General features: G+C 44.9%; 2 protein-coding genes across 7 annotated transcripts in view; one reads left to right on the top strand and one right to left on the bottom strand.

Moving 5' to 3' along the window:
• Positions 1–26,648, top strand: part of GABRB3 (gamma-aminobutyric acid type A receptor subunit beta3) — a 1,350,469-nt gene that overhangs the window by 174,863 nt on the left and 1,148,958 nt on the right. The gene's annotated exons all lie outside the window — the stretch shown is intronic.
• The window catches only part of GABRA5 (gamma-aminobutyric acid type A receptor subunit alpha5), an 857,372-nt gene that overhangs the window by 568,977 nt on the left and 261,747 nt on the right, over positions 1–26,648 (bottom strand). For all 6 annotated transcript variants that reach the window (XM_069636596.1, XM_069636598.1, XM_069636597.1 and 3 more), the window contains one exon: positions 14,628–14,710. In XM_069636596.1, coding sequence (XP_069492697.1) covers positions 14,628–14,710 — 83 coding nt within the window. The remainder of the gene's footprint in view (positions 1–14,627; positions 14,711–26,648) is intronic.

Raw genomic sequence — 26,648 nt, 5'->3', positions numbered from 1 at the left:
ACAATCAACATTAGACATTTGTAAGTGCTGGTAGGCGGTACTGACAGCTCTGCTAGGGATGCAGCCATGAAGGATGAAGTACTAGACTGGAGGCAGAGAAAGTAAGGGGCAGAGGCAGTTTAAAGACAAGGGAAAAATGTTAGCTAAGAGGTTGGATAAGAGGGTAGCTCAGAGGGGAGGAGGTAGGCTTTTAGTCTGGTTTTGAACAAATCATTGTGGACCGTTTCTCTGATGTCTGTGGGAAGAGAATTCTATGCAAGTGGAACAAGAAGAGAGAATTAGCTGAAGCAAGAAGAAGCACAGTGAATGTGAGGTGCCACAAGCATGGTTGAGGAGGCATAGAGGAGATTATGAGAACGCTTGTAGAGTTGGACAGAGGTGGATAGATACAATGGTGCTTTACCATGGATAGATTTGTAAACCAAGAGAAGACATTTAAATCTGGCCCTGTTTTGCATCATCAGACATCCAGCCTGGTGATGGTGTGAGGAAGTAGGTTTGTAGTCAGGGACTGCAAAGAGAGTCCTGGTAGCGAAGTTAATGATCTTGTTGCAAGGACAGAAAGCATAGTTTAGAGAAGACAAGAACGGTTAAGAAATGCTTGGTGGTGTTGGAAGGAAGGAGGAGCCTGATTTTCCTAATATGTAGGAGGTTGAGGAGAGCCACTGTTGCAGTTTTTGAGATGAAACTAGAGAAGGGGTGAGAAAGGTCCTAGATGACGCAGAGGTTTCTAGCTCATAAAACATATTTAAAGTGCCTGGCACAAATGCCTTACAATGGAGCAGTTGTAACCAACAGAACTATGCATGCTCGGATTTGGAGACTTTATTTCTTATAGCAAATATCAAACTACAATTCCTAGAATCCAAAGTGCGATGAGTTTGAAAGTCATGACAATTGAATGGCATCAGGACATGGGGAACGTGGCAGTTATGTTGAAAATGGTGTGAACTTGTTGTTTTTGTGTGCTGTGCATGTGGAGTGTATACATGACCAGATGTGTTGTAAATTGTGTAATGCTTTTGTGTGGTGCTTCTTCCACTGTTTTGAGCTAGCCATTGTATTGCATGGTACTGTTGTACGTGAGGGCTACAGGTCATGCAATGCGGACAGTTTCTGCTCTTCTGGGAAACAGCTCATGCTGTTTGGAGCCAGTCCTGCTAAAAGAGGAGTTGCTTGTGATGTGCGGTGCACACTTGAGGGTACCTGTTACAGGACTTCTTTCTGCTCCAGTAGACCATGATACTGTGCAATGTTAAAATTCATTACTTTGAATTAAAGTATGCCACCAGTCTAAATTACCTCCAGCCTCCATGTTAGTGTTTTATAATGTTTTGCACAATGCAAATGTGTAATTGCTGCATAGTACATATATCTCTGCAGCAAGTGTCCAACCCACTGGGCTATTCTAAAAGAATTAGATTATGTGATCTATAGGTTGTACGCAAAGGGTCGTACCGGGGCATACAATTGTTCCAGGCACCAATGAAAACGGGGTCCACAAGCACACATTACAATTCATTACTATCCTGAACAGCCTGTTTGAGTATTATCCAAGGGGGGCTTATGGTAAAATATGTTGCAAATAATGCATTTGAAAACATATTTGGTTAGAACCATTGGTTAAAGATAGTGTAGTAACTTACGAAACTGGCCCATTCCGGCCAAATAAGTGGTACATACCGTAAAATTACAAAGAAATGGAGCATCCTAAATGCATACGTTGGCAGTCCAGCCATTGCCCTACAGGCCAGTCCACACCTGCATGCTCTTATCTCTGATCCACTAAGACTCCCTTCAACCTCATGATTGTTTGATACTACAAATGTTAAGCATGGTGGGAGGACATTGTGTGTAGGGTGGATGCTGTACTTAGTAGTATAAGAATACTTCCCCTTTATCCCAAATGTTCACCCCTGTTTTCAAATATAAAGGTCTTTGGACTTTCTAATGGACCCATAATGCTCTTTGATTTATTGCAAAGCAGTCTGGAACCCTCCCTTTTGCTATTTGCTCCTTCTCCTTTCTTATATGGATATTTCAAAACGGTACAATAAAAGTGTATAAGGCTGTCTCTCATGGAATGATAACCTAATATCAGAGACAATGTATATTGTTATTGTAATCTAGATTATAATGATCTGCTTTGCAGGGTAAAACAAGTGTCACATTCTAATTATGCCTGCAATACATACTGAAAGTGAGTATTATAGATTCAAAATTTACAATTTTAAATGTGTACAGTTTCATAAATTAGCAGAAGTAAATGATATCCTTTTTGTAAATGACTTTAGTTTTAAAAAACTCCTTCTGCACCTGCACTTTCCCCCGACAAGATATCCGTTGTTTTATCTGGCCATGTAGATGTCAGCAACGACTGGGATGGCTCTAGCAAATGTGCAACTGACTACACAACTGTCATCCACATAAAAAGAGACAGAGAGAACAAGAAGGAGGCAGAGAGAAAAAGCATAATGAGATTGAGAGAGGGATACGGAGAAAGAAGGAGAGCACAGAGAGAGGGGTGGGCGAGGAGGAAGGGGAACAGAGAGTGCTAGTTCTGTATATTATATGCCCAGTACAGCTAGTGGCCATTAATACGGCTTGGCAAAATGCAAACACACGTTCGGTTTGTATTTTTTCTCAGCACTGTGAAATAGAACTTTTTTTATCCCAACAAGTTACAGTGGATGGGTTTCAAAGCTCTTATTTTAATTTCTGAGTTTCAGGAGCATAACGGTAGCCTTGATACCTGCCACGGTCTGATTAAGGCGAGAACCTACTTCGTGTCGGGTGACACACTGTGGTCTCAAACACAGAACATTCTGAAATCATCAGCCAATGGTGTAACTTTTTTTTAATTATAGCAATAGCTTTCATTATCTCTCACAAACAGACATCTGTGATGACAGCGTAACGCCCTGATCTGCCAGTATGTGTTTTCATGGAGACACATTTTAAAATCTCATAGGTGTTATCAAAAAGGCATCTTGGCACTGCAACATTAGACTGGCAAATCATGGACTACACATTACGTGAATGGATTAACCAATTTAGTTTTATGAAAAAGGGAATGTGTTTTTTTATGGTGCATATTGTCATGAAAACATTGTGGTACAGCGGTTCAGGCAGCAGCTTCCTCCAGAAGACCGTGAATCTGATCCAGAACATGATAGTGGAATTAGGTGAACAGTAAGGAATAGTGACCAGTAAGAATGCGTTTATTGATTGTAAAAACTGTATGGGCTATGTGCACAGCACATTTCATGTCATGATACAAGGCACTGCCTCATTACGGTAAAACAGGCACGGCAGCCGCCAGTATCATTTTATTCCTGCACCCAGGAATGGGCAATTACTGGGTCATTACAGCCCTGCTGGACCCAGTGATTGCCCATTCCTGGGCACTGGTAAAAAATGCTCCCCAAGATGCACCAGCACTATTCAGAATGGTGCCGGTGCATCCGGCATGGTCTGCTCAGTGTGCCTGCCGTTCTGCCCGCTAGGTCAGACCTGGCGGGTGATAAGGCACCCACGTGCAGAACTCGTAGTTTGCCGGTACGGTAACGACGGACTGGCAAGCTTACTAGTACCATTGTTACTGTACCAGCAAACTTGGAATGAGGCCCACTGATTGTCAGTACAAGGCATCAGCTGCAAGAGAGATGCAATCCCACTGTAAGAAAGGAGCAGTGTGAAAGTCAATGCAGTGGCAGAGTGTGCAGAGAAAGTAAGTGTGTTAGGTGTTTTTCTCTTGCTGAATTCCCTAAGACAGAGCTGCATGCAATACATCTTGTAAATGGACGGGTGGCATGTTAATATTAATGGGTCTTGTACCGTGCACTGTTGCTGCGTGCGTGGTCTCTTGGTGCTCTGGTGGATCTGCAATGGAAGGAGGGTTGTAGATCTGCTAGTGGGTTGTGAGGGAGAAGAGCAAGAGAGCTTTGAAGTGATGTTGGCAGCTTCAGTTCTGAGAACGCAATCACTGAGTGTTAGTGTGTTTCTGTTGTTGTCCCTCATGTGATGTTGAGGTGTGATTGTGTATGGTTTTTTTCATGTCAGGTGTTGCAGAGTGCTTGTGGTTTGTGGTGCGGTAAAGGTTTTGTTTTGTTAAGTTCAGAGTTTGAGGGTTCGCATGCAGAAAGGTGAGTTTTTAGAACGTTCACTTAGTGGCAATACTTTTCCCACATCCGACATTCCATCTAAATGGGATGCATTTCCCACCCCCAACCATTCATGCTAGTGCGATTCATTTACCTGCCCCAGTAATTCACCCAGCTGATACACATTCCCTCATTCCCTGTCCCCAGCATTCAATCCTAGTGCAGCAGAGTTGCTGTCCCCTACCCATCCCTCTTAGTGCCACACATTTCAGAATCCCAGCAGTCCATCTAAGTGTGACACATCGAAGCGCCCTCCCGCCCCAACCGTTCATCCAATCGAGACACACTTCCCACCCTCGACACTCCATTCATGTGCGATACCCTTCTCGTCTCCAACAGCCCATCCACATGTGGTGCAACTCCCCTCCCCCGCAATCCATCAAGTGTGACACACTCCTCACCCTTACACAATCCATCTCGGTGTGATACATTTCCTGTCCCCAACAGTCTTTTAAAGTGTGATGCATTTTCAACACACAGTCCGTCTCAATCAACCCATCATGATACAGAAGTAGCATAGTGCCTGTCTCCTCCTTTCTCTTTCTTCCTTTGGTTTTTCTGGCTCTGTAATGTCTTGGTTTCAATCCTGTCTTGCCAATCGTACCTACTCAGTATCCTGGGCTGGTGTTAATGGGGCTTCCTTTCCTCTTCTACACAGTGTGCCACAAGGGTCTGCCCTTGATTCATTTCTCTTCTATTTGTATACTTCTCCTTTAGCTGAGAGATGATCCCTTCTTTTGGGGTGTCTCATTACTTGTATGCTGATCAAACCAAACTGTTTCTATCCTTCTCTTCTTTCATGTCTAATATTCACTCAAATCTTTCAGCCTGCCTTTCCGCAATCAGAACTTTGATGTCGGAAAACGTTCTCATACTTCATTCATGGAAAACTGAAGTTCTCTTTTTCCCCGCCAATACTATCCCCACTCCTGTTCCCTCTCCATTTGTTCTTTTTTTCCCCTTTGTATCTGTCCTTTTCCGTGTCTGCCCGCAACCTTGCTCGGCATCTTGATACTAATCTTTCCTTTGCTCATTATATCTCCATTAGTGCTCATTCTTGCCGCTTTCATCTTATTAACATCCGGAAAGTTAGTCCTCTCCTTACCTTCAGTGCTACGAAGCTTCTAATTTTTCCCTTAACCTTCTCTCGGTTATTTTACTGTTCTGTTCTTCGTTTTGGTCTTCCCGCCTCCCGTCTAGCTCCACTTAAATCTATTTTCAATTCATCTGTTTGTCTCTTGTATTACCTACCTATTTGTGACTCCATTTCCCCTTCCTTGGCCTCTCTCCATTGGCTACCTTTTCACTCTCAGCTTAAATTCAATTTTCTCTGTATTGTATTTAAATCTCTTTATGGACTTGTTTCTATTCAACTTGACTCTCTCATTTCCTTCTATATCCCCTCTTGCACTCTTCATTCCCAAACCAACTTTCTCTTAACTGTTCCTCGTCCTCCTTGTGCTTTCTCTTCTTTCCATTCCTTTTCTCTTCTGGATCCTCTTTACTGGAATGCTCTTCCTCTCTCCCTCCGGTCAATTCAGTCTTATCGCACCTTCAGTTCTCCCTTAAAGACCTTCTTACTTCTGCCTGAATGGTATTGTAAGCTTCACTGTAAACTATATTGTTTTATTGTAACCATTTGATCATTTTTCATCGTACTGTAAAATTGGTTTTGTACAGCGCCTTGGAGTAAGGCGCTATATAAATAACAAGTAAATACAAATACAAAAAATAGAAGCGAGCATAAGGCTTAGCTATACTGTTAGGATAGATGCATAGTGTGGCTAACCTACACATAAGGGCTAACTGTGGAAGTGGCTACATAACACAGTTTGTTACATGCAGGTAACATGCAGGATAAGGCTAGCCTATGCGAGTAAGCTATATGCCGGTATGTATGATATCAGGTGATCAGAGTAGGGTGTTTTTCTGGTCGTTTTCGCTTGTTGGATTTTCCATGGTTTAACGCATTGGAAAGTGTTGATGAAGGTAGATCCCTTTGCTTGGTCTCGCTTCATGTTGGGTGTGTTTGGTTAGTCCCTGATTTCGATGGGTTCCTTTCTGTGTATTTGTTCATTTTGTGGTATGTAGTGGCTGTTCAGCCGTTTTCATCCCCTTTGGTGCTAAAGAGCCAGGTTTTTATGTTTTCTGAATTTTAGATGGTCCTCTGTAGTTCGTATTTCTTTCATGGGGGAGTTCCAGTGTTTTACTGCTATGCAAAAGAAGGATGATCCTACAAGTTTTCTCCTTGTTTACAGTTTCGGTCCTGGGTAGATGTTGTTGCTGGATCTAAGTGTTCTTGCTGGTCTGTATATGCGTATTTACTCTTGTAGCAATTCCGTTCCCTGGCCGTGGATTTCTCTGTGTGTTATGCACATTGTTTTGACAGTGATTCTTTTTTTGACTGCAAGTCAATGTAGCATCCTTAGCACTGGTGTGATGTGGTACCTTCGAGAGAGTTTGAGGAGAAGTCTGGCAGCTGCATTCTGTATTCGTTGTAGTTTCCTCAGCAAGTATTCTGGCATTCCAAGGTATATGCTGTTGGCGTAGTCTTTCCTGGACATGATGAGGAAGAAGATGGAAAGTGTTTTGTGTGTGAACTAAAAGAAGGGTAGTATCTTTTTGATAGTGTGCCGATGGAAGAAGCATTTCTTAATTATTGCGTTGACTTGTGTGTTTAGTGTTAGCTCATTGTCCATTAGGATTGCAATGTTTTTGACTACTGCGGATGGTTCCGGTGGCATTCCCAGTTCTGTTTACCATGGGATGTTCTGTTTTTTGTATTTTTGCTTGGAGTCTTATTCCAAGGTTTCCCATTGTGTGCTGTTTTCTCAGTTGGAATGTGCAACGGGGGTTTTCTCAGGGTTTCATCACTCAAGCTCATTCAGAGCCATTGGCAGAGGGGCATGGGAAGATCAGAGGCTAGCATGATGCTCTTTGAAAAGTATGTTCTTTGGGTCCTTCAGGTAATTCCCGAAATGTGGGATGGAGGGTGCCAGTCTTTATACATGTGAGGAAATTCCTAGTGATACCAGAGTCCTTAAGCATATTTTGGGACCCCAAGATCCATCTCTTTTGGGGTAGAGGGACATATTGAAATTGTCTACGAGGAGGTCAACCATTGTCCTGGGTTTTGACCTGGCTCTTCACGGGGGCCCTTCCATGGGGATAAAAGCCAGACTTATACTGCGGACAAATGTTATGCCCTTACACACATTCCGTTTTTTCCTTGAAGCCTTAATTTCTCAATCTCTCAGGACACTGTAATAAGGAAATTGCCTCCAATCATCTCAAAGCTTTCAAAGCTGGTGAAAAGGACCAGCATTCTGAGGCCTAACAACATGGTACAGAAACAGTGTGGAACAAACATGGTTCTGGTAAGGTGAGACCTAACCAACATATGTTTCTCATGATTTTGACTTGATGATGTCTTTGTATCGAAGAAGGATATATCAAATTTGAAATGCGTTGAAACAATAAGATCCATTGCATCTGTTAATTGTGCAATAAATGTCAAAGTGACCTTTGGAAAAGCTGATAGAAGTTTGAATTGGGTGATTTCGGGTGAATGAATACTTGTAGAGTTGCACAACTGTAAAGTGATTAGGGATGGTATTAATCTGACACAGCTAGACAATATGGAGAGTCAAGGCCCTTTTGGGTGTCGTATGTTTGACACATTTTGGGATGTTGCCAGCAAGGTTCTTCAGTTTTCTTCCTAACCAGAGTTTAAAGTTACCAACATCAGGATTTCAGGGAGATCAAGACATGTTCCTCCATAGATGACCCATACCTTGGGACTGTTGCAATCATGTTCAAACCACAGAGAGAATATAATGCAATGAGATGTTACTTCCCTTTCATCTCCCCAACTTATGAAAAATATACTGGCCTCCCAGGACATCCACCGGCATTGATAAGACATCTCATTTACATAGAATATTTTTTAAAAGGTCAGAAATAAATGATAGGAGCAATTGACATGAATGCTGAAAAGCACTGCACTTGATTTATAATGCAAAGCAGCTAAATGTAATGTGCATCTTTACTTGAAACCATGTTAGTGCAATACTTACAATTGATTCAACCTAAATACATACAAATGTGCACAAACACAAATATGTCTGACATGTTCAAAGTATGCACACTGTGGGACCCTGGCAGGTCTCCTGGGCATCTCCGTGGGTAGTGTGAACGATACCAGTAGTCAGGAGATGGGAGGCCACAGCAGCAGGTCCAGATGAACCAACAGGGAAAGGGACATCTCAGCAGAGTGCAGAAGTAAACAGCAGTGGCTTCGAAATCCCCATGCATCTAGGTTATCTCTAGGTCCTGCTCCATCACCCCATCAACACTTTCAGAACAACCCATATAGCAATGGGTTCCATCCCCCTGCAACTCCTATCTAATACTGACCTTCATCCACTCACAACTCAGATGTATGGGTTCAGCGTCATGATGGCATGGATGCCCAAGAAATACATGCCTAGCAGATGAGCGTTGTTAGCTGCCTCCATCAGAGAATAGCTAGGGCTGATCAACCAGTCATTAAATAAAGTCACATGTTTAGGATATCCCTTAACTATCCCATACTTCACTCATCTACCTCACAACGGACTGCCTGCCAGGCCTGTCCAGCTGGACAGTCACGCCGATCTGTGTGATTTTCAAATGTCGAAACTTCCTACCCCTTGTGTTCGTGAGGCCCCTCTCAGTATCCCCCTTGGGCTGCATCTTCCAAACTATCCCTTCCACAGCTTCTTCCCAAACTACCACCTCTGCCTGATTCTTCCCAAGCAATCCTGTCACCTGCTTCTTCCCACACTATCCCCTCTGCTTACTTCTTCCCAAACAATTCGGCCACCTGCTTCTTCCCACACTATCCCATATGCCTGCTATGCCTAACAAACAATCCCCCTTTGCCCACTTCTTCCCAAACAATCATCCGTTGCCCGCTTCTTCCCAAACAATACCCCTTTGCCCACTTCTTCTCAAACAATCCCCCTCTGCCTGCTTCTTCCCAAACTATCCCTTCACCTGCTTCTTCACAAGCAATCCTGTCACCTGCTTCTTCCCACACTATCCCCAACGCCTGCTTCTTACCAAACACTCCCCCTTTGCCTGATTCTTCCAAAACAATCCCCCTTTCCCTGCTTCTTCCCATGAAATATTGCCACCTGCTTCTTCCCACACTATCCCCTCTGCTTGCTTCTTCCCATATCAAACTCCTAACACTGAATCTCTTATCACGCACCTTACATTATTTGCACCTACACTGGCATGGCATGCACAACCACAGTAACAAGAATGCAGTGCCACATTCGGGACACATTCATGTCACTTTCGCAAGACATTCAGCATGATCCATCTAGTGTTCACTCTACACCCACATGCTTCAATCAATACAGCCCATGCTCTGGTCACTATAAGGGCCCACTAGTGTCAGATGTGCACTCTACAGGTTCCACTTCTCAATCCTTGCCAAAATAAATATGTATGATCAGTTGCCCTCAATGGTGGCCACCACTGATCCCTGAATACATGGAGGTGACTGTATCTGTGTGACCGTTCTTGCACTTTGCTCCACTCTGTTTAACTTTTGTTATTTTCTATATAAAGTGCAAACAATCTGTGTTCGTTCTGGCGGATCCAGGTTAATGCACTTATGTCTTCTTCGTACTGCAAAGAAGTGTGCATGCCACCAGCAATGGCTGCTTGTGAGAGGCATTTACAATGCATTTCTGTGGAATCCCCCAACTTCCCACACTATCCCATATGCCTGCTATGCCTAACAAACAATCCCCCTTGGCCCACTTCTTCCCAAACAATCATCCGTTGCCCGCTTCTTCCCAAACAATACCCCTTTGCCCACTTCTTCTCAAACAATCCCCCTCTGCCTGCTTCTTCCCAAACTATCCCTTCACCTGCTTCTTCACAAGCAATCCTGTCACCTGCTTCTTCCCACACTATCCTCTCTGCTTACTTCTTCCCAAACAATCCAGTCACCTGCTTCTTCCCACACTATCCCCTACGCCTGCTTCTTACCAAACACTCCCCCTTTGCATGATTCTTCCAAAACAATCCCCCATTGCCTGCTTCTTCCCACACTATCCCCCATGCCTGCCTCTTACCAAACAATCCCCCGTTGCCTGCTTCTTCCCAAACAATCCCCCTGTGCCTGCTTCTTCCCACACTATCCCCCATGCCTGCCTCTTACCAAACAATCCCCCGTTGCCTGCCTCTTACCAAACACTCCCCCTTTGCCTGATTCTTCCAAAACAATCCCCCTTTCCCTGCTTCTTCCCATGAAATATTGCCACCTGCTTCTTCCCACACTATCCCCTCTGCTTGCTTCTTCCCATATCAAACTTCTAACACTGAATCTCTTATCACACGCCTTACATTGTTTGCACCTACACTGGCATGGCATGCACAACCACAGTAACAAGAATGCAGTGCCACATTCGGGACACATTCATGTCACTTTCGCAAGACATTCAGCATGATCCATCTAGTGTTCACTCTACACCCACATGCTTCAATCAATACACCCCATGCTCTGGTCACTATAAGGGCCCACTAGTGCCAGATGTGCACTCTACAGGTTCCACTTCTCAATCCTTGCCAAAATAAATATGTATGATCAGTTGCCCTCAACGGTGGCCACCACTGATCCCTGATTACATGGAGGTGACTGTACCTGTGTGACCGTTCTTGCACTTTGCTCCACTCCGTTTAACTTTTGCCATTTTCAATATAAAGTGCAAACAATCTGTGTTCGTTCTGGCGGATCCAGGTTAATGCACTTATGTCTTCTTCGTACTGCAAAGAAGTGTGCATGCCACCTGCAATGGCTGCTTGTGAGAGGCATTTACAATGCATTTCTGTGGAATCCCCCAACTTTCATCAGATGCTAAAAACAGACAGATTCCATAGACAGCCAACGCTATTCATCAAGCACGAAAATATCATGCTGTGGAAACCCATTTGGTTTTCTCAGCTAAGTGAGAAGGCCAACCCCCCGCCCTGCCGACCAAACCCAGGCAATCCCCTAGCGTGGTGAAGCATGCACTTTTTGGCTCTGGTTTCTAACACTCAAGTTGCAGACCCTTTGTTCAGTGGGTAGAGCCACAAAGCCTGCTGGTGCAATATGACATGTTTCATAGATTTACAGAAGTCAAGTGAGCTGGTAAAGCCTACCCACCCTCCAAGGAGCTTTCATTGCAAGCTCGTATGTGGTTTGCTCGCTGTCCCTCGGATTCAGCAAGCGCCTTGAAGCAATGGCAATTTCTGTAGCCCACTCGCCGTAAACACCAATAGCAATGTATGCTCCCGGGCAAGATACATTAGCCATGGGTTCATTTATGAAAGTGTCCCGGCGTGGCCAGAATGCTCACGGGGGCACATCATAGAGAAACATGCCATGCTCTGCCAGTCAGGCCTCTTCCTTTTTCTTGGCATTCAAAGGGCCTGATTTACAACAACAAAATTAACATGTGGAAAGTGCCATTGAAAACATGTTTGTAAACAATGGCCAACGTGCATTTGGTTGTGTTCATAAAACGTGAGCATACATGTTAACCTACACCCAAGTGAATATTCTGTAACCGTGCCACAATGTCTTAGGGCAGTTGTGCGCGTTATAAATTGAAATAAATAAAAATAAATAAAAAAATGTTATTTCAGGTTGCAATTCTATATGGATGTATGGAAAAATCAGCAATACAGTGGCAACGAGAGCATCAATATATTAACAAAATATAAGCAACAGCAGAGGGGTATACTTGAGTGTGTAGCAAGGGTAATTCTTGACTTTGTATTTCCTGTACTGTCTAGAGGAGTATGTTTGGGCATGATTTGTGATGTCCTCTTCATGCATCCTCTCAGGAGACCTGGGTCTGCCCTTCAGTAGTATTCTTAGAGAGGGTTTTTGGAGGAGGATTGGTGGTGTTACTCTAGGCCGGTGATTTGGCTCCTTTTTTCTGTGCAGATGCACTGCCTTCATGCCATGTCCTTGATACCCGTCTTTTCAGGTGTTTGACTGGCGTGTTATGCCCATGTGCAGCAATATGCAGCACAGGCATACAACTGTGCGGCCTTATTTTCCCATCTCTTCTGGATCCAGAAAATGACCCTGATGCTCCTTTAAATGTGTGTAACTTAGTTTCCACCTTAACAAACCACTTTGTGGAATTGGAAAGGTTTCCTTTTCATAAAAAAAAAGAAATCCTAATATCTTTAGGTTTAGATACGAACTGTATTGTCCTGTACATTCTGGACATCATGACTCTGCAGCCTCAAGCCCTCCAGATGCATTGGACTACTACTCCCGTGATCGCCCACCATTGACTTTGCTGAGTAGGGCTGATAGGAGTTGTAGTCCAAAACCTTTAGGCAATCTAATTTTGCAGACCCTTGCTGCACATCATTAACCTCAAGAAAAATAAGCACCAGACTTGTCTGTAATTTTACATTTCACTGCTTTCATTTGTGTGTTTGCGTTAAGAGGCAAATGCAAAATAAACAAGTGTAGTGGGAATATCAGACTGTATCGTCTCACATGAATGTCATTTTTTAGATATAATAGTTCGATTTGTATACATTGGTTCATGCTAGTTTAATCCTGCTTTCCTGTGCTGTAAAAATAGGAGTTGCTTTTACCAATACAAGAGAACTCTATGCATTGCCACCAGAAGGTTTATTTATTTACAATCCAACAAGAGGATACCATCTGCTTATGTACATGTTCACAGCGGCAGCCATTTTGTTCTCAGCATTCTTAGGAAGAGGAAAGGGAGTTTGTATAATGAAAGTGGAATTAAAATCTTCAGGGCAGCTCTACTAGTGAGCACCGTCATGACACAAGTTTGGATCCTTTAAATGTGAGCGTTTTTAAAAAAGGCTCTGTAGTGAAAAAGTCTGGCATTTGCTCCAAAGCTTCGCTTTCTGGAAAATGATCAAGGCGAATTTATATTCAGCGTGCCTCCTCAAATGGGCTGTGTGATTAATCTGCAGTTGCAACTGCAGACATTGCAATATAATGATCGAGTGAAAATTGAATCAACAAAGGGCATGCTCTGGCGGAAACCACCCACAGAAGGGACGCGGGTCACGGATGTAATCATTTTCAAACAAGAAAGGGCCACCTGGTCCGTAGAAAGAAACGTGCACCAAATCAGTGTGCGGCGAATGCGGACACACAAAACTTGCGCATCTTGGCTGAATTGCACGCAATGCGCATTTGCCAGGGCTATACAGTCCTGGGCAATTTTGCATTCACATGTAGGATGAGAGGATAATTCAGGGGCAACATGTTTTTCTTGGAAGCAAAATAACACTGCGAGTCATGGGTACAATACCTGCTCCGGCTGGATTCTGGCATGAAGCGGGATATTAAAGCCCCATTTCACGTGCAATTACCAGTGCAAAAAGAACACAAGCCACTGCTGACCAGTGCAAAATCAAGGACCTTTTGTGGAAAAATTGACAAGCATTCCAAGTTGTCTTACCGCTGTGCAATGTAAGTGGGCTGCCCCATTGTCACGATTATACATTTTCCAGTTATTGTTTGTTTCATACTTATTTATTTTCAAAGCTTTATGACTTTTTTTTATCACATTTCAAATTTGTCAAGAATGCAGTTATGAAATGTCGAACTGAAACAAGGGTATGGCAAATTATTTGCAGTATGGCTATGTGTAATGTGACGTTGCACAATGAATTGCATGAGGGGACCGCCAACGTTAGCACTTATGTGCTGTTTTCCCCTGTATGCCATTTTCGACTAGTAGAGTGCAAATGTAGAGTAAATACAGGCAAACTCATCTTCACTGTTCCGTTTTCCTATAAGACGTAAATGCTGCCGGCAAATCACACTTTTGAGAAAGCATTTACACTGGTTTCCTAAGGAATCCCCCTGCTTTTAGCAAGTAGTCAATGCTGGCGGATTCAAAGGAATCTATTGGTTGTACACCGGCATGGCAATCTCCTGCAGATCTACAATGAAGAGGTTTTGCAGGTGAAGCTGGAAGGACGATGTGGAAATGGATTCTCTGCCCTGTCTCCCACTCTTCATGCAAGATATTATCAAAATGTCACAGAGCGGTAAATCATGGCATATGCCGCTTTACACCTTCATTTTACACCTTGGTTTACCACTCAAGCCATAGAAAATGATCCCCTAATTGCAGATTTCACATAAAGTAATGGGACCGTCTCCATGGCATTTTAGCGCTTTAAAGATATCCAAGCGATATAACACAAGGTAGGGATTGTATGCTTTTTGATTCAGCAGCAAATGGCTAGAAAGGAGCTCTGGCCGAACAGCCTAAAGCCGATTGGGATCAAGCAAAGCACCCCGAGTAAGAGGCGGGCAGGGATTAGAGTCATGTAATACGGTGGCTGGCGAGGCTGCCCCTCAGAAGCCATATGCACATCAGAAAGCCACCACGCAAGCATACTTACAACTCCCAAACTTCAGTGGGCATGCGTGAGCATCCATAGGGAAGTCCTCCAGCTGCATGGGACACTCAGCTGAGATGGTCAATCTGGGAAATGAAAGAAGAGACAGTTCACATGTCAGTAGTTTGTTAATAGTCATTGGTGCCATGAGTGTGTCGTAACTATGGCAACTGCATCACCCCAAAGAGTCCGAACAAAGCAAGATGTGTCTGTGATGAAAGAGACATGCACCCTGATTGTAAATGGGGGGGAATGGGGAAGGCCTGTGTGAGGACGAGGCATAATTCATGAATGCTTCCATTACCCGCTTTGCCCCATATATCTACTGGCACAAGGCAGAGGACGGGCATGGAGCGGGATAACATCTCTGTCTTGCTCACTTCCTCTGTCTTGTGTGAGCACTTTCCTTTGCTTATGCGTGACATTTTCTTGCAGGCATGAAGCTAATGTATTCCTATGGACTCCACCTCGGTTTTGCGCCTGGCCAAAACCAGGAGGATACCCTAAGAATCTATTAGTAAACCTTACCTGAAAGCATATTTGCAGCTAGTGTTTACTTTTTCACATGATGGAGGGGAAAATGAAGTGGTAAAAGTGACTTTGCCTTGCTTTTACGTTTCTCTTCTCTCTTCCATCTTGTGATGGTTTAAAATTGCATGTAGGTACCACAGCAAGTAAATGCCAAGGTTGGTACTACTCTGCATGAAATTTACATTTGATGTAAATGGCCCTGATTTTGAGAAATTCCTGCCTTTGGATTACAAAGTAACACACTGCCTTCACATTGTTACAATAATGTGAGGTTCTCTAGGAAGTATAAAGTTAAGGTTTTCGGGAGAAAATGCATTTGCACAGTTTTTTGCGGTACGGTAAATTATCAATCGCTTGGCATAGCTCCATTTAGCCTGTCTTCGAGTACCCCCAATACGGTAGCTATGGGAAATGAGGTAGAAGAAGATTATGGGCCTCATTACAAATCAGGCGGTCCGGAAATAACGGTGGAGGTAAACCCACCACCACCGTTGTTTCCGGACTGCCTGACCCCAACTCCTGCAGGCGGGAGGTGATGTTCCCGCCAGGTTTGACCTGGTGGGTTTAACACTGCCCGCCTGCAGGTGGACGAGGAAACACCGGCAGCATTACGAGATGCTGCCGGTGTTTCCATGATCCCCATTCCCATTGAATCCAATAGGACTCAATGGGAATGGGGATTAACACCATTCCACCTCCGTGATTCCCGGAAAACCGGGGTTGTAATGCCCCGGTAATTCCAGGAATCACAGAGGCGGAATGGTAATACGAGTCCGGCGGTAACCAGGCGATTTTACCCCTTGTTACAGCCGGACTCGTAATGAGGCCCTATGTCATTTGGCCAGGAGCACACAGTATTGTCAAAAGGGTTTGCCGGGATTCAAATCCAGGTTTCCAAGATTCTATATTAATTTGTTTTTATTCAGCAAACAAACGGGCAAGTGACTGCTTTTGATGGCTATAGACGAGGAAGAGTGACATAGGAAAATGGTTTTCTAGTGACGAGACCAGACCCACTATAGTCTTTATCGATCTATTTTTCTTCAGTGAACAGGCAGTCAAGGACTGTTTCTGTGCCTTATGAGCAGAGGCATAGACAGAATTGTCTAAAAAGTGGGGCCTGAAATTAATTTAGTTGGGCACACCACAGTCACATTATGATATGATATGATATGGCAGTTATAACGCGCCTATGCACAAGTGTTTCAAGGTGCGAATCTGTAAGTGCCCACACACTGCTGCTGAGTGGGCATTTTGAGATTTTGGATGGGCCCTGCCCGCTCAGGCCCTACCCTGTCTAGGCCTCTGCTTATGAGACAAGATGGAAGAATGATGGAGGTCTATGACTTCCTACCGATGGCACAGGCATCAAAGCCAGATTTCAGTGGGATGAAATGCTTGACAGAAGAAAAACTTTTCAGACTGTTATGGAACTTGACATAGTCCGTTTTGAGACAAAGGAGAATGCTGTACGAGTTCCCGGAAGTTAAGGTTTGTGTAAGTGGTGCTCCTCTACTGAAACTATAGTGTTTTCGTTGTAGGAGAGAGAACTCACTTTAGTGACTTTAGAAATGAAGGCATTATACAGCCCTCGTTGCAGCTGTGAGTGAAGCTGGTTGGGTAATGTCCACGTGATCGCTGTGAATTGCTCCCATTGTTTCGGTATCACATACACACACACACACACACACACACACACACACGTTTGCATTTTCTCTCCCTTTCTTCCCACTCGCATTTATTTACTTCCACCTCAAACAGTGCAGGAAATGGAAACAATGTACTGGGCGAATTGTCGCCTATTTGGAAGGAGCGGGCGGCCAGTTCGAAAACATTGGGCCTCATTGCGGGTCTGGCAGTAATCGTGCCGGTGCTACCGGGGGGTTGCCGCCGGACCCGTAAACAATTACCAGCGCTTTGACTTCCCGGCTCCACTGGGCTATTCCAAGTCCGGCAGCCGGGAAGTCAGGTGCCAGCAATTTATTTACCTCCCATTCCCATAGGGTCCAGGACTCTATGGGAGTGGGTACACTGAAGCACCGGTACCGTTGCTAAGGGTGCCGGTGCTTCTGTTATGGCCTTTCCTGCCATGACTGCTGTGCCACAGCAGCTCTGGCAGGCAAACCCGTAGTTTGCCGGTCTGGAAACAACGGTGCTGTTAAGTTTACCAGCACCATTGTTTCTGGAACGGCAAACTTAGAATGAGGCCCATTATATCTTCATAGAACCCAATCCTAGCAATTTGCATAAAAGCAAAAAACATGTCTTATAGTGATTCAGTAAGAAACGTTTTAAGTGACTAATGGACTCTTCTGTTTCGATTTGTCACATTACTCACCTTAAAAAAAGAGATGTCTGTACATTGCAGGAAATATATACTAGTTTGGACAGCTGCAACTCTGCATGTGAAGCTTTGGCTGTTTCTTACTGCAGTGCAGAGTCTTCTGAAAACTCAATGGGTTATTCCTGCGTGCGATGTGAGCGGACAGCTTTCAAAGAATTAGACAGCAACTCCATGTAGCACTTTCTGAAAGCTGTTTGCTGGTTAAGGGGCAGTACCTACGAAAGGCATGTGCTGGCCCCTCAGTCTGGGAGAAGGAGCAGTGCTCGGGCAAGATAAGTTCTGCCACAGCCAGTGCTGGTCACTGGGCTGGCTCTCGGCGGATCCGAGATCCGGCACCAGATAAGGAGCCGGATCTCGGGATCCGGCCAGAGTCAGCTGCCCAAGACCATGAACCGTGATAGAATAGATAAAAAAAAAGAAAGAAAAGCGCACACAACGGCAGCAGGGCCGGCCTTAGGGCAGGCCAGGCGACCGTGGCGCCAAGCCCCCTTAGGGCACCATTAGCCCCCTGCCAGCCAGCACTGGGGAGTCTTTCAAAGGCTCCCCCAAGCTGGGAGAAGGCGTGGCAGGCGCCCTTTTCTTATTAAATGCACCCACCTCACATGAGCCCCCCTCCACACACTCAATGGGATCCTGGGCAGGTCTGAACTGAAACAGTGAAAAATCTGCCATAATGTGCATATGTGTGGACATCACCGGACGCAACAAGGAGTTAAGTCAGCCTTTGATTCTCGGGTGCGTCTTGGGAGGCTGCATTACAAGAAGTTAAAATGTGTTTGATGTGCATTCCATTGGTTCGCATTTCCACTATGACTGCTTTGTTTGCAAAGCCTACACTCAGTCGCTTCTACTGACTCCGCATTTTGGCAGATGGGGCGCAGCAAAAGAAAACGTGTGCCCAATGTCACAAGATTTATTAATAGGCTGTAAAGCTGGGATTTGAACCCAGTCAATTAGCTCGCTCTGGCTGGTAAAAATATTCATTAAAACATGCCTGCATGGCATGAGTTAACGCGAAAGGAAATCTGCTTTACATAAAGACTGTGTGAGGCTCCTAAAGGTGAGCAGGGAGGGCAGGGGCGCCAATTCGGCCAGGGTGCTGCTGCTGCCAAGGCCGGCGGCCTTGGACAGCAGCATTGCCTTTTACCGCAGCTTTGGCACTGGTGAGTAATGCACAATACTCGCTACATGTACAAATGATTGTACATGTAGCGACCATTGTGCATTACACACCAGTGCCAAAAGCGAGCATTGTGCATTGCACGCCAGTGCCAAAGCCGCGGTAAAAGGCAATGCTGCCGTCGCGGGTATTTATTTTATTTTTTAAGTATTCCAGCATTGCTGGATGTCCACTACGAGCCCCGCCCTCCTCTAGACCACGCCCCCTCGGCACAGCCCATCACCAAACTCCTCCCCCACCCTGCCCCTGTGTTGTGGGATTCCCCACCACATTTTTTCCATTTCCACCACTGGCCGTAGCGCTGCTCTATTGTTCAGGGCCATTGCCAGCACTGAGCGCAAAAGCACCTTTCCTACCTTGCCATTGAGCTGTAAAGACCTGCCACAACCCAGTTAGCATGTGCCCCTCTTCTACTCTGCCCCCTTGCCCCCTGTGCTCAGCTTTCCTCTTATATCTAGCCACATGTTTTCATGTCAATGGCGTTCGTGACATTCATTTCATTTAAACAAAAAGTTACATTTCCGATGGGAGTCTCGCGAACAAAGTAGAACCCCGCCCAAAGTAAAGCACGCTTACCATGGCAATTAGGCCCCGGACATCACACAAGCTCTACAGATCGCCTGCTATATCTAGGTCTTTACCATTGGTTCTTATGCGTCCTGCATACGCCTGTGCTGTGCAGAAGGAACAGTCTAGGTAGAATTGTCTTGACTGTTCTCGAATCCCACGGGGAACGCCTGTTTACTCATTTTTATGCAGCTTCTTCCCAAACAAATTGATTCATGGATTGGGCTACTGTAGGCGCTGCTTGGCTCCTCATTTTGTTCAGTGGATTCTGATAAACACCTTACCGTCATGGTTTATTCTGGTGAAAGTAGGGCGTATATTCCCGGAAATCAATTTCTCAAAATCAAGTATAATTGCATATTGCAAACGGCATTTATAAGCACATTCATGCGATAGCAATGGAAATAAGGCAATGCATATCGCACCATGTCATTGTGGGGATTGTATAAATGAATCACTGCAGGACGCCATTTTATTTCTCTATGTCATTCAAATCTATGACAGCTGCGCCCTCGTGTGAAATAATTTGTGAACTGCATGGATTAAACAGGCACTGGATGAAAATGTTGGATCATTTCGTTACCGCAGAGTATTTTTCTTTTTAATACAGAACATTGTTAAACCTCACCAGAGCGTATCCTTTAAGCACACTACCTCAGTGTCCCATGAAAAATGTGTACACATGAATTAAAAGGAAGGTCTTAGCTATACTGTGAATCACTGTTTTCGAGATCTTCCCATGTTCTTGATTTGAACCTATGGTTTTAAAATGCAACACGGTTGATTCTTGTATTGCAACAGTCTATGGGGTGCACTGTATCCCTCCAAACACAGGGTGACGAGCTCCGAGGTTAATTGGTCACTGGTAACATTGGGAAAGTCTGCACTTTGAAGCCTTGAATGGCTCTTTCCATGAGCATGAACTTGTCCATGGTGGGTGATATCCGCCAAGCACGTGTGAGTTGAGAGGTGTGAAGAATTGGGTTCTACCCTGCAGGAGTACAAGGATGAGAAGAGGCTCAAATGCCCATTCAGCCCTCACACTTTTACAAAGCAAGAGCTAACACAGGCATACATTACAACAAGTACAACTGCCTTTTGGGGTAATGTGAGTGTTAGGAAAGATTTCTGTTTTTGCATTATTCCCTCCATAGTTTCCTAAGGAACCCTGTTCTTTTTGCTCTGTTGTTGATCCTGTCCTGACTTTTCAAAGGGAAGTAAAGCCTTCAGTTTCACTTTCCTTGACTTTTGCTGATTTGTTATGGTGAAACAAACTAGTCCTTCAGTCCACATGCCAACACTGAGAAACTTTGTTTCTCTTTTGCGTTTTTGTATCTTCATCAGATCTATGTTGGAGCAAAGAATCCTTCAAAGAAGAGCAGCCCATTGACAACCTGATGACTACTGCAATGGACCAGCATCCTCTCCAATAGCTGGCCCAGTCATGCCCTCCTAATCTGCTTGATCTCAGAATACATGTGTCAGTGCTTTGACTCTTGGACTAGTGGTAGCAACTAGTCTCAACATCTTCTCGAGGATGCATGCTACAAGAGACGCAGCACTGCCCGGCAGACTGACCAGATCCCACATGGCCCACCTAACCAGAATTGTCACTGTTCTGTATTCACACCCGGAACTTTGGTGGTTGCCAGGTGGTGGCATAAACCATCTTCACCTGAAACCTCAGCTTCCTAGCATCAAGGCAACCTTTTCTGGAGCTGTTACTTTGACAGCAGCTGGAAGAACACCTGTCTTCACCTGCAAATGGTGATCATCGCTGGAACTGGCCTTCCTCCATCCCATGAAATGTCCTGAAGAAGTCTGCACTGTGAAAGACCTAATTTCTTTAACAACTAGGTTTGCATCTTGAATTAGCATTCGACCACAAGAAGCACACGATCTTGTAACTCCTGGATGCCCCTCACCTAAATAAAGGGCAGAGGACCATGGTCCCAGCTACCCCAGCCAATCCTTCATGACCCCTGGGAAAATAAGGGTCAGGGGTAAGCAAGCATGCCTTTGCCTGTCCCACCAGCTCTCTATATGATAACATTGGGTGCAAAGCCCTTTGTCTCCTATCTCTGTCTTACTTACCTATGGTCATTGAACCTGGGTCAAATATTGTGCCCATTGGTTAGTCTGGCATGTGGAAGAGAGAGGAGAACTTACCTATTTTCTGACAAACTGGAATTGAACTTTGAAATACTTTTGAACTGTTTTAAAATTACACAAGCCCATTGTATCTTTGTAGAGAATACCTTCCCTGGGGAAACCTTGTATTTTAGCCTGTGACATTTGTGCACTTGGCCCCATACATTCTAGGGCTGGACTTCTTAAGTAAAGGGAAATATACTTATGACTGGTTCTAATTAAGTTACCTACATTTCAGTACTTATCTGTTTCCCCTGGTGAGTTATTAAGTGGTGTGTTGTAAGTGAATCCACTGATGAACGTATACATTTGTGGTATATGGTTTTGTGTGATATTATTTACTGATAGTTTCATTTCTTGGTGTGTTCTTAACTTTATTTGTATAACTGATTGAGCTGAATTATCCTGTGTGGAAGCGTAACTAGGCCTGATTTTGCAGTTTATGCGTCATCTCAGCATTGTTTTGCACACTATGACTTTCTCTACCATTGTGGTTGGGCGTGCTTTGGTATCCTCTCAGACTTAGTCCATCTCCTGGTTGAACTATTACCCATGTCTGATAGGGAGTCGACAAGGTGGCTGATAGTCGTCCACCGAATGCATCTCAGTCAGACCATATTATAATCTCTGCAAGACCACATCTAATTAGGTGTCAGCCTTGCTTTGCTGGAACATTAAGCACTGCATCCCGCCTCGGGCCGAGCCCACCCACATCCATACATCTGCAATGAATACTGCTCAACCACACCCACCCAAACACCTATCACCACACCGATAGAATACAACTGAGTCCCACAAGAAAATTTGGTTCAGCTGTTCACATAATCACTCTGACTGATTCCCCTACTCCTGGCAATCTGTCACAGCACCCATCCTCTCATCTGATATTGATGGGCAGCTGTTAGAGACCCAGTCACTCCCTACCTACCTGTGTGATGGCTAAACATGCACACGCGCGCATTGAAGAAATCCTTCCTTCACATCTCACATCTCGGACTACAGTCCTCTCAAGGCCGTTCATCCCCACACTGCTTGGAAGCCATAGGCACTGTACAAATGCCAAATAATATAACATAAAATAACACTATTTGCAGGAAAACGCAAATAGAAAACAATGTGCAAAACCCACCCCTGTGGAAGGAAAAGAGGAGATGCAACAGATTGAAGAATATAGCACTCTCAGTATGAAGACAAGGGTGATTTTCCAATTATGAACAACAAACAGGATATGCCTTTGGATTAAAAATGTCAAAGTGACCTACCAGGTCGCTAGGGCCCAAAATGGACCAAGGGGACAGTTACTAGTCAATAACACCCTGTTTTGGATCTTTGGCGGGTCAACGGCATCGGACCCGGCTTCGAGCAGTGATGCGAGTGGATCGAGCTCTGTACAGGTATGTTGGATTGTGCAGCATTGAGTAGGTTCGAATGTGGTAGCTCTGTGCCCCTTAGTTCTGGGAGACCCTTGAGGTCTGAAGCTACCATGTCCTTCACCTCATGTTCTGTTTCTATGCTTATAGGTAACCCTGAGATCACTGAGTCTGATGCATCTGCAATAGGTATCTCAGTGGCCACTAGGCCCCCTCTGGCAGGAGCAGATGCCTCAGTGGACTCTGTAACTGGACTGGATAGTACCGTAACGGCAGGGCCAGTCTATTCTTGCAGGCAGTATCTCCCTTCCTATGTCTCCCACCACCACAGGTAAGGGAGCTCTGTGGGGCTCTGAATGTGGATGGCCCAGTGTTATGGGTGACCTATTCTTCCTTTCTGTGAGAGTGGAAGATGCAGGTTACTGGAATTCCCCTTCAGGTTTTTGGGGCCCTTTCTTAGCAAGAGGGTGCAAACCTTTGCCCTCACCCTCCTTGGATTTACTTTTTCGCAACCCCTTTGTCATCTGTTTCGGATGCACTGGCCACTGGCTTTTTCTGGAAGCAACTAGCAAGAAACCTGCCAACTGCCTTTGCAAGTTACTGATAGTCTATGATAGCCTTGTCCATTAAATGCTGGTGTAACACCATCACACATTGTTTAAGGATACTTGAACATGCAATCAAACATTCCCTCAAATTCTAAAATGTTGTTACGAATTACCCAACCAATCAGATATTTCAGAGGCTGATGTGTTAACAGCTCAAAGGTCTGACTCCCCTTTTTGGTGAGCTCTCTAAAGCTCTAGGGATACTGTGCTGGGGTTTTGCAGAACTTCCTGAGGACTGTGGCCTTCATGTTGGAAAAATAGCCCTTTCCTCAGGAGTCAACTGAATAATGACATCACTTCCAACTGCCAGTAGGTGTCTCATTCAGCCTCTTCCCTCTGTTTCCTTTCGGCCAGGGCTACCCTCCTTTCTTCCAAGACATAGAGCCTATCAGAGTCATTCCCAGCGAGATTCCCCCATGGCCTAACAGAGGTTTAGGACATGGCTGAAAAGTGGGATCTAATGAATGTTTGCGACTTGCAGGAGGCTTGTGACTCTTGGGACACCACAGTACTTGCCCTCTGAGGGAAATGCTGGGAAGCGTTATCATTGTCACTCTCTCCAGATGTTTCCATATCCCACAGGTGCATTGGCAGCTGGGCCGTGGGCTCCAGCTTGATGATAGCCCCCTGGGAACCAACCACCCCCAACACCAAGATTTCTCAAAAGCTTGGTGGCTTTTTAGCATTTAAGCTTTCTTAACCTTACTGAAATGAAGGAGCCATTGATACAGTTTACGAAAGACCCTTGCTTGCAAGGTCTGCACAAAACTCCTGTCAAGTTCCATGATTGTAAGAATGCCATGGCAGTGTAAACAAACGTTAACTGCTCACTTTTATTTTGCCTGGCTGAGCTGTAGGCACAGCCTGTCACAAATCCCACTTCTGCCACCAGTGTGATGATCTGGATTCTGCCCTGCATAAGTACAAGGATGAGAAGAGGCTACAATGCTCACTCAGCACTCACTCTTCTACAAACCAAGAGCCAACACAATCATAAAGGTAAAATAGGTACAGTTAAGAGACATACCAGCTTTTATGGTAACATGGGCCAAGCTAAGGATATGCTCTTAAGAGAGCTGTGAATGCGATCCAGCAGTGAGCCAAACAGCACATTAAAACAAGCCAAAATAAAGGGAATGTCCAATCAAGGTTCTATCGTTATATATATATATATATATATATATATATATATATATATATATATATATATATATATATATATATATATATATTCATTAAACACACCATCTGCAAGAAAGCTGAATAGGAGACACGGTACAAAACCCACCCCTGTGTAAAGAACAAAGAAGGTGCAACAGAGAATATAGCAATCTGATTTTGGAGACAGAGGTGATAGGCAATTATGTTTTTGGAAGAAAAAGGTGCAAAAGTGCAAAAGTGACCTAACTAGTCTCTAGGCCTTAAAGTGAACCAAGCGGACAGTTATTGGTGGATGATACCTTGTTTCGGGTCTTTGGCGGGTAGAGAGCATCGAACCTGGCTACGAGCAGTGATGCAAGTGGATCAAGGTCAGTTCTGGTATGTTGGATCATGTGGGCCCAAGCGGCAAGCATGCATTGAGCAGGTCCAAGTGCGGTAGCTCCGTGCTGCTCGAAGGTGGCTTTCAGCAAAGCAGGTCGAGTCGCTCCCCAGGATCTGTCCAAGGTTGACCTGGGTCGACTCAGGTTTTGTCCACTGTTATGAGTCAATCAGTGACGCTCCAGGGGTTTGAGTCAGTGGACAGAGAAGGTGCAAAATGTTGATCCTGTTGCTCCGGTGTGCAATTCAGTAAAGCAGCAGTTGTAGGGTGAGTCCTGTCGAGACATGCGTAACCCCTGTTTCAACTTGGCAAGTGACTCTCCAGCAGTTCAAGTCGGTTCTGGTTTCTAGCTGTTGATGTGAGCCTAGCAGTTGATGGTCTCAGCAAGGGCACATTTCTGCGTGGGTGGCATTGAGATGCAGGCACTTGTTTGGAGTAACGTTGAAAAGTAACACTGGCAGGATCTCTGGGTGTTGAACTTGGCTCAACATCAGTTTGACTTCCGTCAAGGCAAAAAAATGTGGAGTCTTAGCTACACTTATCCTCCTGATGCAGTGAGACCCACTTCAGGGGCTCGAGGACAGGATGAGTCCATGCAGGGTTTGTTCTTCCAGCTTCTGGAAATTCTGGTGCAGTGTGGCTGGTCCTGGTCCACAGCAAGGGTCATCCCCAATGTGTGCTAGGAGTGGGTAAGGGTAAGAGCTTTCCTCTGCCGTGGACTGCTCACCCTTCACCTCAGTAGCCAAGGGCTTTGGAAAGTGCAACTCTCCTAAACAAGGCCCAGTGAAACTTTTTCAGATATTGTTCCAGAATGAATCAAAGAAGTGGGTTGAGACCCCTTCATTTAAAGGTAAAAGTACATATGTGATTTCACTAAAGCTAGCCTTCTTTAGCCTTCTTTAGGGGTTTAATCCCTGATTGTGAAATGAGTGGGCTTTGCCTTTATGACATCGCATGCACATTTATTTGTGTTAAGGGAAGTGGAGGGGATAGGAAGGAGAGAGAAAGGAAGAGAGAAACAAGATGCTGCAATCTTTCCTCAATTTCACAGAGCTCTGAGTCTTTTCACTAACCCATCCCCTTCCCTTCTCAATAGGATCAATGGCCTTTGTATATGCAGCACCCTGGTGTGAGGCAACTCCCTTTGAATGGGTGTGCCACTTTGATGCCTGGGCTTGGGAAGGCTACCTGCTGTGTGGCTGTTTCTGGGGGAATGTGTTACATATCCTCACAATGAAATGAAAGAAGAGACATGGCCATTAAGGTTCCTGTCCTGTAACTTTGCAGGTTCCTCCTGTCTGGCCAGAGTACACATCACCTACCGCAGCTGAGCTGGCTCACAGGAACTGACACGTGTGATATCAAATTGGATGTGGCTGCAACGATTATGAGTAGTGCCATGCACCATACCCTAAATCAGGCATGGATTATATTTAGAGCTTACCCTGCCACCAGCATGGGGAACTTATGATCATCACAGTTTTGGTACAGGGCTGTATATTCTTAAATGCCGCCTCTGAGCTGCAGAGGCTTGGCTGTCACTGCAGTTGTCAAAGGGGCACTTCTGACCTCTGAACCTGCTCTGAGCCTCTACAAGAGAAGGCGTTGTAGATCAGGATAGTGATGCAGCAGGGGACAGGTACACACTATGCTTTTGGCTTTTGGCATGGAGCTTATGAAAGCGGAATCCGATAAGCAGATTACCCTTTCAGAGATGCATTAACCTGCACCAT

The sequence above is a fragment of the Ambystoma mexicanum genome, chromosome 7p (assembly GCF_040938575.1).
Source record: "Ambystoma mexicanum isolate Mex_15411 chromosome 7p, UKY_AmexF1_1, whole genome shotgun sequence".
Classification (NCBI taxonomy): domain Eukaryota; kingdom Metazoa; phylum Chordata; class Amphibia; order Caudata; family Ambystomatidae; genus Ambystoma; species Ambystoma mexicanum.
The sequence above is the reverse complement of the archived record's forward strand: the minus strand, read 5'-3'. Positions and strand labels throughout refer to the sequence as shown.